The 10650-nt window shown below is 44.7% G+C and overlaps 1 protein-coding gene across 1 annotated transcript; it reads right to left on the reverse strand.

Moving 5' to 3' along the window:
- RTCB (RNA 2',3'-cyclic phosphate and 5'-OH ligase) lies at positions 1–10519 on the reverse strand. The gene is made up of 12 exons (XM_063395765.1): positions 10362–10519; positions 10174–10252; positions 9145–9212; positions 7903–8002; positions 6681–6837; positions 5924–6080; positions 4660–4819; positions 4160–4335; positions 3484–3672; positions 2896–3006; positions 2103–2222; positions 1–1072 (listed from the first exon to the last, which is right to left on the reverse strand). Exons 1-12 carry the CDS (start codon positions 10452–10454, stop codon positions 965–967), a joined length of 1518 nt encoding a protein of 505 aa, XP_063251835.1. The 5' UTR covers positions 10455–10519; the 3' UTR covers positions 1–964.
- Positions 10520–10650: the final 131 nt, after the last annotated feature.

Genomic DNA, 10650 nt, shown 5'->3' on the forward strand with positions numbered 1-10650 from the left:
TCCATCTTCCCATTTTATTGTAATCCCCCAAAATGATCCAGTGGGGATGGTCAGCCTCCCCTGCAGTCTTGGTTAATGAATGTAAAAGAAACATTCTAAGTCCCATTGCATTGGGCCTGACCCTGAAATCGGACTCCCTTAAATCCTAGCTGTGGGACACAGTGAGCAGCATCACCCAACCCAACTTTCACATGCTTAGAGCTTTTTAGAATGTTGGATTAGCACATCTTTAAGTTAAGTTGCAACTTTTACTAGGCAAACAAAACCTCTAAAGGCAACATACACTCAGTCCTACTCAGCTATCCAAAAGAGTGTGGAATGCCTGCTTGTCCTGAGCCAAGTCCACTGGGTGCTGTGTTAAATGGGAGAGGCTGGGGTGAGACTGTCCCAAGGTCAGCTAGCCCCGCTCAACCTGAGCAGGAGACTGCTCCCAGTTCCAGATTTCTTAGCCAATTGCCACAGAACATGCAACAGTACAGACTATGCATAAAGGTACCTGCAAACAGGACAGCCTCTCCCTGCCCACAGGTGCAATACCCTGTCTATGAGAGTATTTCCATGTGCAGAAAAAGCTCCAGGCACTCAGGTGTGGTGACAGCAGGTCTGGTTCATACACCACCTTCCCTGATGGAGGTGGTCTTGCAGCACAGCACTTAGTGACAACTCGGGCAAGTCTGAAGTCCTGCCTGAGCAGGGAAATGGAGAAAGGACTGCATATAAAAACCAAGACTGACTTACTTCTTTGCCCTGTCCTCACAAGAAACATATAACATATGCCATATAACAAGGAGGAGAGGCATTAATTATGGCTAGGAGTGGTTAAAAATAGGTGTATCCTTAGCTGTTGTGTTTCCAGAACAGGAATGTGATATTTGAGCATCCTACAGAGTCCAAGAGGTGTGGGAAGATGATCATTCTAGTCAGTTTTGTGTCAGGCCTGGAGACATTGGTGCGTTGTTGGCTCCTAGCCTTTTATAACAGCAATAGGTCTCAGTTTAATGGCTTTCTTGCTGATGCCAGCTTCGTGGCAGGTGTTAACCACATCAGTCACGTTCTTGTAAGACTCCGGTGCCTGGAGGGCAAAAAAAAAGACAAAACTGTAAACAACCCATAGTCACAGGAAGTCAGGTGTAGGCTTTTGAAATCCACTCTTCACAAAAATAACCATATAAATGAATGTAGGGTATAGAAGTAGGTGAACATATTGAGAATCTGTACACCTTATGTATCTAAGAAATCTGTAAGATACCTAGCTTTCCAAATAAGCTCTCATCATATTTCAGATAAAACATTAGCTGTTTTAATCCAGTTTTTCAGATAATCAGTGCCCCAGCATGTGAGAATGTCGAGCCTCATTATCTTGTAGGAAGTGACTCCAACTTCTTCTTTACACGTAGCCTTTAAGTTTTATCTTCACTGCCCGTTAGTGACAGTAGTCAAGGTTTAACTCTAGAGCTTCCCTCTCTATCCCCTATTCTGACAAGGAAGCTGCTCTTAAATAGACTTTAATGTGATCAACATGTTCATATAACACCAACACCCAGAAAAGTATAGTGCCAAAGGATAAACACTTTTATGAGTGAGGCTGTGAACAGAAAAGGCAGGCTCATGTTAATGCAGAGGAACTAGAAGTCATAATATGCAAAGTTTTCTGACTATTCAGAGTTCTCTTCTTGAGCAAATAACGGAGTTAATCTTAAAAGAGGATCTTTCAAGCTGCTACTAGTCTACATGAAAGCTGCAGTGTAAGGTAAATTTAAAGCAGGGAGAACATCATTCAAGAAGAAAATCCATAAAACATAGCTACTTTTGTAGATGCTTGCACAAAGATAGCAATTATCCCTATCCACCAGGCAGAAGAGGAAAAAACATACTCTCCAAAACCTGTCAATCAGGCATCTCCCCTTTCAGCATGCTTTTAGGGTTGAGAACACCTCATATCATTTTCCAAAACATTTGACAGCTCTATCAAAAATTACACTGGCTGCGTACTTAGAGTACTGGCAATTGCTTAGCACTGCAAAAAAATGAGGCCAGGGAGGGTCATTCAGCCAGGAAGCAAGATCTCATTTCCTTCTAAGATAACGAAGTACCAAACTCACTTCTTCCATGACCAGTTTGGGAGAAGCAACACGGATGGCAATGCCCATGTCAGCCAGCTTGTCCAGTACATCCTGGAAGTCCAAGTTACGTCGAGATTTGGCTCGAGACAGTGCACGACCCTAGGCAAACAGTTTTGTTAGTTCTATTTTTTTGTAGCAGTTTGGAAAAACAAAACTTTCTTATAAAAAAAGCCCATTATTGCATTATGAGCACAGATCACAGTGAACCTCAATACAGGAAATTAATTCTGCCTTCAGGTCACAGGCTCCTGCAAAATCACCCCTCTGATATGATGGCTAGGGAAGTTTCATTTGTATAACACACTTGTCTGCAAGTGTCTTTTTACCCAAATCAAACAGTGTTTAGGAGTTGGAATTTACTGGAAGATACTTCTCTTCCTTCTTGACTCTCACACTATGAATAACAGGGGAGGAAATACTTTATTTTAACTACTGAGGAGTTTTATATAGACCACCTAAGCACAGTTAATCCCACCCATTAGCTCAGAGATATCAGAATTTGGTAAAAGGAGCTTATTCTCTACATCTTCATCCTAACATCTGCCTTATAGAAAGCAGTATCCCCTAGATTTTCAGCAAAAGCAGTCACAACTACTCAGCAAGGGACAAAGACTTCTACCTTGCAGTTCTTCTGGGCAGGGACCACTAGCAAGGCTACCTCTCTACTTGTATGACCAACAGATGAATCAAACATTGGATGACCCTCCAACAACTTTGTTCTCTGGATGACAGTCTCATCCCAAACCCACCCAGAAATAACTTCTGGACTTACAGCTCCGTGGCAAGTAGTTCCAAAGGTCTCAGTCATGCCTTGCTCTGTGCCAGTGAGGACATAGCTACAGGTGCCCATTGTGCCACCGATCAAAACGGGCTGTCCAGTCAGCTGTGGATGCAAAGCATTCATTTGTAAGAAAAAGCTGAAAAAACTCATTCTTAATAAAAGTCTGAGAGGAATTCTATCTCCAGAAAAGGAGGTCAGATTAACAGTCCTTGAGAGAATCTCTGGTTGTCTCAGGTGCCTCAAGGATTCTAGAAAACTAAGTGCACTGAAAGATGCAGACCAGTAGATCAAAGGCCTTGTGTCCAACAGACAGACAAGGCAAACCACTGAATCCTGCCCTTGGCATAAAGGACTTCTTTCCTTTCATGTTCTTCCAACCATTTCGGGTGTGGAGCAGACGGAGGAGCTCAGTGTTCCAAGGATCTAACACACACAGAGGCTGAATATTGCCATCCCACCAGGGTTCCAGTGCTGTTACCTTACAAAATGAACTCGCAGCATTTAGGTATCTGTTAGGGACCCTAAAATTGTCTGATTAATCCAGAACTCTCTATTTCCTTCTCCCAAAGCTAAACTTACTTGATAATCAACAGCAATAAGAGGATGGTGAGGGGGGAAGGCCCTGGTTGATCCCTTCCTGTGCACCAGCAGAGTCCTCTCCTTTCCATCCACAACGTGCTGTTCCACTTTGGCAATGTTGTGAGACACATCATAGATAACGTGCATGTCAAGGTCATCTGGGGTTGTGTTGAAGACTTTGGCGAAGGCCTAAAAAGGGAGCAAATCAGGATGTGAGGTACAAGATCAGCATAATTCAGCCACAGTGAAACCCAATACAACAATGCTGAGAATAACAGCATTGGACTGCATAGATTGCTTCTCTGCCCACTGGCAGCTTCCTGTTGTAATTAAGTCAGATATCAATTAGGCAAATTTGTGCAACTCTGAAATCTGGTCTCAGCAACAAAACCCCCCAATTTTAGCAACAAATCCCCCAGTTTTCTTGTATCCTCTTTTTCCAGCTCAAGGCATTTTCAAAAACACCACTTAAGTGACTTCTGCCACATACAATCAAGTGATTTTGAGAAGTTTTAGACAGATTGTCATGACTGCAGCTTTGTGCAAGTCTCTCCAGAAAAAAACAGTTCAAGAAACATAAAAATGAAATTAAGTTAAATAGTGCAACTACTCTTTGCTCTCTATGTCTGGGATGAAGCAGCAAAAACATTTGCATCAGAGACAACTCTGCTCCTACCTGTCGTGTTAGGAAAGTCATGGAAGAGCGGTTAACCCAGGCATAGTTGCCAGCAGCTGCCATTCCCTTCAGGTAATCCTGTCCCTCTGCAGAGGCAATCCTGGCACAGGCCAACTGACGATCATTCACTATGATTTTGTCCCGTTTCATAGCTTTTTCCATAGCCACCAGTGCATCTGGGAAATAAACACAGGAGTCAAAGTGACTTCTTAATTTTGCTGCAATCTTTGAGGTTAACACGGGTGTCTGTAATTTATATTCTAAAACTGAACCCATCTGCCCAATGGTCAAGCCCAAGGCTATTTCTCAAATGCAAAAACAAATCTGTGGCAGAACGTTATCACTTGTTTGCAAACGGATAACACCTAACCAGGCAATTTAGGATGCTCTCATCAACTGCACTGTAAGAAATGCTCTTTGGTGCTGGAGTTTGCTGGCAGTGACAAGACCATGCTGAAGAGTTTGCCTCACTCCAGGTAGCTACACCAGTCAGACCATACCTGTGGCAACCTGGTGGCCCAGCCCTCTGCTTCCACTGTGGATCATCACGCACACCTGCCCTTTGTGGTCAATGCCCATTTTCTTGGCAGCATACTCGTTGTAAATCTCATCCACCACCTGGATCTCGGCATAATGATTTCCAGCTCCCAGGGTCCCCAGCTGCCAATCACAAGACACCGATCAGACAGGGCAGGGAAAGCAGCCTCTGGGAGCACAGGGGAGAGCTACGGCAACAGGTGACAGGGCACATTGCTACAGCAAGGTTTGGGGTTTGGAAAAGGCTTTCCTGGGGAAAAAATATCCCCATGTGAACTGGAAGGAACTCAAGCACAGCATCATCACCGCTTTCCTTTTTGTTCAAATTTGTAACTACCTGTGCTGTTGGAACAAGACTGTGATTAAACAAAAGGAGATCAGGATCTACATACAGACTGTGCTGCCACTTTTTTCCAACCTACTTTGGCCTGGATGGGAAGAGTATCGAGTGTTGAGACTTCACCTTCAGTTTGTACAGACAAAGCAGACAGTCTTATACTTGGTTATAACCCCACAAAGAAGTTACAACATCTTGTTAATTAGGTACTTAAAACTTTTCACTAGATTAAAACAAGATATTCCATTTCCAAACCCAAATTTTTTCAACTCTGTAACAGGTGATCTCTTATTTGTAACGCAAATGTGAAGACTGGGGACATAATGTTACTTTGAGATTAAAATGCTGTAATTTTGCCCCACCCCAAATAACAAATAATACTATCAATTAATATCAAGAATATACAAGAAAGCTTTACAAATGTACCATTAGTATAGGCATCTCAAATTATTCCACGCAGAGCAGTGAGACACCATCTATAGAAATGAAACTGTGATTCAGTTATGAGCTAGTTCCATTTATTATTGTATCTTTTCTTGCCCTGCTATTAACTTGCTGAGCAAACACTGACGAAAGTTGAACTCTAACTTGCCTGTCTCTCCAAAACAAAATGCATCTGTATGTGGAAATGCCACCTAATATAACTTCCAGTACCCAGTGTTAACAGATGAAAACCTAATGGCCCCAAGGACCTTGGGTACACCCAGTATTAGTCTCCTCTGCTGCAGTTCTGTCTAGAATTATTCAGACCTGACCTCACCATTTCACCTTACCCCCTGCCCAGAAATGCTAGACAGTTTCAAGAAAAGACACTGAATTAGAGAACTACTCTCTAACCTTTACATCTGAACCCTGGGAGTATGCACAGCCTTCCTGAAACATAACATTACCTGAGGCAGGCCCCTTTTCTTTGCCCTTGAAGAGACTTTGTTGGGGTCGGCCTGTAGCATTCTTCCATACTCCTCACAGTGCTCCTTGTCCTCTGCCCAGGCATAGCCCTCTCGGAGAGACCAGTCCACACCCATCTCCAGTGCCTCTTCCAAATCCCTACAATTATCAAACACCTACATAAGATGATTACCCTTGGATATACTCAACACTCCACTGGATATGGCCTCGAGCAACTTGATGCAATTTTTTTTTAAGACTTGTCTTTAGATTTAGATCCTTCCTGCAAGGAGTTGGATGAGATTACCTCAAAAGATCCCATCCTATCTAAATTATTCTGTTATGCTCAGCCCCCAGCTCTCCAAACACGTCCAGCATCTTAATACTTCATGAAAATCAAGCCCTACAAATATATTAGCTTTTTATACATCATCAATTTTTCCTCTTTGCTGGGTAGGAAATATCCTATTTTCTATCTATAATCCTATCTCTCATTCCTTTCAAAAGAGACTTTTATGTTCATGGAAGTTTTCTGTCAGATGAGAACCCAGCAAGAAACTTTAAGAGGTTTAAATGGGGGAAGACACAGCTGACTGCATTGATGATTATGTCAGTCCTGGTAAAGCACATACGCAGAAAGAATGGAAAGCATTTTAGAATTACTTTTCCTTTCTTAAGTCTCCTGCTGACGAATCTTGCATCAAAACTAACAACAGAGATGTCCCCTCTAGTGATGTGTGCACAGAGTCATTCTCTTACTTGGCATTCATGGGGATGACGCCTTTGGAGCCGACACCAACAGGAATATGGTCAAACATAGCCTGGGCAAGCTGTTCTTTCACAGGCTGCACATCACTTTCATCCAGATTTGTCCGCAGCAGGCGAACACCACAGTTGATGTCAAAACCAACACCACCTACAAGTGGAGAAAAAGCCTTGTCAGGGAGCATGTACTGAAGGCTGTAATCTCACTCCTTTTCTTGTGACACAATGCTGGCGGGGAAAAAAAAAGCAAAACTGCATTAAGCTTCGTTTTAACAGATGTACATGAAGCCTCAGACTTTAAGACATAGCTGTAGGATTGCCTACAGAGCTCTCTGTTTACAAAGTTACTCCAGCAAGTTGACAAGGAGAAGTGGACACAATTATAAAACACACTGCTCATAGGAAGCAGAAAGAGTTCCTGTTCTGCTGCCTAAGGTCAGAAGAAAAGTGACAGATCTCAGAATGGCTCCCTAATGTAAAATGTTCTTGAAAGCAATCACCAAAAATAAGTTTGTTTTTGAATCTTCACTGGAATAAATAATAAATAGTTATAAGAAGTAATTAATACTTACATGGAATATTAAACTCCAGCTCTTGGTGCTTTGCTTAACTCTTACTATTTATAATAATAAATTCTATAAGGCAATGCCAAATGTGAAAGATAATCATGCCACCTTTAGTATGAAGGTTCTGGTATTACCAGTGTTAGAGACTAAGAGACCTTGGGTCTGAGTCAACCAGGAACAGTTCAACTGATCAAAGCAAAACTGAAACATGAGTATCATGTATCATGACAACCACACAAGCTTCAATCTATCAGTAACTAAGTCTTTACTAAAAAGACAGACATACTGTTAGCTCACATTTTAGAAATATTCTGAAAAGATGTTTTCAAACTACTCGAAGAAACTAGTCAGTTCTTCATCGATCTGGTGAAACCCCAAGGTCAAAAACTTCAAAACTGAGGGTTGCAGTCCAAGCTGCAAACACAAGGACAATTCTACCTGTACTGTTTAGCTGTTCTCAGTGTAACTATCTGCTCCATAAAGAATAAAGATTCTAAGTGCAAGAATTAAGTACCCCTTAACTCTTTATAATTCTCATATTTTTGGCTTTGTTTCTGAATGTAAAGTACTGTAAAGTCCTGCCATTTCTGAAAAGTATTTTTATGCCATCCCAGATATTTCTCAGAGCAGGTTGAGTCAGTCATCCTTACCTGGTGAAACCACTGCTTCAGGATCACTCATATCAAAGGCAGCCATATTGCCAATAGCAAATCCATAGCCAGAATGGACATCTGGAAGGCCTATTGATCTCTGAAAGGCAATTTTAAAGCTTTAGGAAACTCAGTGCTGCAGAGTTGCCTTGGTTATACTTTGCCTTGTGGCAGTGCTTGTGACACTTGCAAAAAAATATACCAAACAGAAAATGGATGTTCAGATGTGGGTGGAGTGAACACATCAGCTCAGGTGAGGATCTAATCTCCTGTACTTACAAGACAGTCAAAAAAAGCAGAGATCAGATTTCTGAAGCAAACACCCCGTGACACCCAGAAAGCTGTCAGAAATTGGAATTTTTCAATATCTATTAAAGTGCTACCACATACTGAAGTGAACAGTACTTTTGAATGGAATTATTTGCTTTTTCTACCTATCCTTGCCATCACCAAGAAATCATTGATTTGTAAATAAAAAGTGAAGATTCGAATATGCACATGATTGTAGCATCACTTCTACAAACTACCAGCCAAAATTCCCATTTTAGTGGGTTGTTACTATTCTACCCCACTCCATTTCGGCATGACCCCTAAGGCATTTAACAGCATGATGGTCTGCCTTTTACTGCACCCATGAATTCAAAACTTCTGCCAAAACAGACAATTTTAAAAAATCTGTTATTTGTTACTTATTAATATACGCAATATTGAAGAGGATCATTTCCACATCATACTTTGCACTTCTTGAAAAGAGGTAAGTATTTTTTTCCTGTATCATTATATCTGATGCTTTGCTTCCAAAAAGGCACAGGATGAGGGAAAGCAGTGTTGAGTGCATGTGAAGGCTCCCCACTCACATGAGGCCAGTAACAATAACACAGACAACAGTACTACCTCCTGCTCTCTCCACACTTCTGTATGTGTTCCAGAGCAGAGGCAATTCAAAACCAATAAGCAGTTAGTATGAACAGCAGGGAAAGGTGGCTCAAGAAGCTGAAACAGCATGAAAAGCTGCATCTCAAAAGACAAGCAATGAAGCAAGTGGTTACTTCCCTTTCCGACAACTTAGTTTTGCAGCATGCCCTTGCAAGCACTCCTTACTCAGACACAGGTTCCTAACACACAAACTGCCTTGAGAACTTTGGTCCATACCTCTTCTCATGAGAGAGTTCCCATTTGGAATGCAATCCTCTCAGGCAAATGGGAACAGAAAAAGAGCAGATTTTCACAGCGGATACTCACATGAACAATTCCAGGCAATGCAGCCACATTTCCAATCTGTTTCATAGCAGGCAAGAAGCCACCTGCACCTGAAGAAGATTAAAAAAAAAAAAAAGTAATCTAATAATTTACCATGATAAACACAATGAAACACTTTCTAAATACGCTGTTTAGAACTCTGGCAAAAAAAAAGTCAGCCACCGACGAGAGGTTCTAATCTGTTATAAAGAGCCTGGCACTGTGCACAATCTGCAGTTTCATTAAATGCGCTGTTTATTTCACTGAAGACCAACTTCTGGTGTGTTTGTATCAATAGTGTGGGGTCTGTGCTAACAACAGCAGCGTGCTCCTTCTGGCCCAGCTGGCAGCTCGGATGCAGCCCTGCACCCCAGCTCCAGAGAGAACAGGCCCAGGCGGTACCCGCACAGTGAACTCTGAGAGCGGCATTCCGGGAACACTCCTGAGCGCACAGCGCGGCCGGCAGTGCGGGCCCGCCCGCCAGAGCTGGGCACAGGGCATCCCACACTGCCGGTGCCGCCCGCCAGAGCTGGGCACAGGGCATCCCACACTGCCGGTGCCCGCCCGTGCTGCTCCCGGGATAACTCGCTCCCGTGTGCCGCCGCTCCAGAGGCACCCGCCGGGACGCGCCGGGCCTGCCCCGCTGCCTGCTGCACCCCGGGGTCGGGAGGGACGTGCGGGGACAGCCCTGGGGCACATCACACGGCCTCTTCCCCCAGGCAAGAGGGGACAGGACAAGGGGACAGTCTTAAGCTGTACCAGGAGAGGTTTAGGTTGGACATTAGGAGGAATTTCCTCACGGAAAGGATGATTACACATTGGAATGGGCTGCCTAAGGGAGGTGTTGGAGTCCCCGTCCCTGAAAGCGTTCAGGGAAAGGATGGACGCGGCACCCAGTGCCGTGGTCTGGCTGGCATGGTGGTGTTCGGTCCCAGGCTGGACTCGATGATCGCAGAGGGCTCCTCCAAACCGACTGATTCTGTGTCACCCCTCGGGTCAGGGGGTCCGCACCCCGCTCCCCGCCGGACCCACCTCCGCCGCGGCAGGCATTGCGCAGCTCCTCGAACATCAGCTTCTCCAGCGGATCGTTCACGTAGAAAACGCCCTCCACCTGCGGGAAGAGCCGTCAGCCGCCCGGCTCCGCCCGGGCTGACCCGACCCCGAATTCGGGCCCCTTCCCCCGACCCCCGCCCCGGGCACCCAGGCCCCCTCCCACGCACACGCATGTTCGGCACGAAGCCCTTCTTGATCCGCCAGCAGTTCTTATCAATCTTGTCCAGGTACTGCAGCTCATCGTTGTAGCTGCGGCTCATGGCGGCGGCGCTCCCGCTCGGCGGATCCCGATGGCAGCGCCGGCCGGCGGCAGGAACTGACGCGCGCCCACGGCAGGAGCAGCGGACAGGAGCAGCGGAGGCTCAAACCTCCTCCCTCAGCCCTGCCTCCTGCCGCCTCCGTCCGTCCGTCCGTCCGTCCCCCACCCGTGCCGAGGGCTGGCCCCCCTCCCAGCGA

The sequence above is a fragment of the Prinia subflava genome, chromosome 4 (genome assembly GCF_021018805.1).
Source record: "Prinia subflava isolate CZ2003 ecotype Zambia chromosome 4, Cam_Psub_1.2, whole genome shotgun sequence".
In the NCBI taxonomy this organism is placed as follows: domain Eukaryota; kingdom Metazoa; phylum Chordata; class Aves; order Passeriformes; family Cisticolidae; genus Prinia; species Prinia subflava.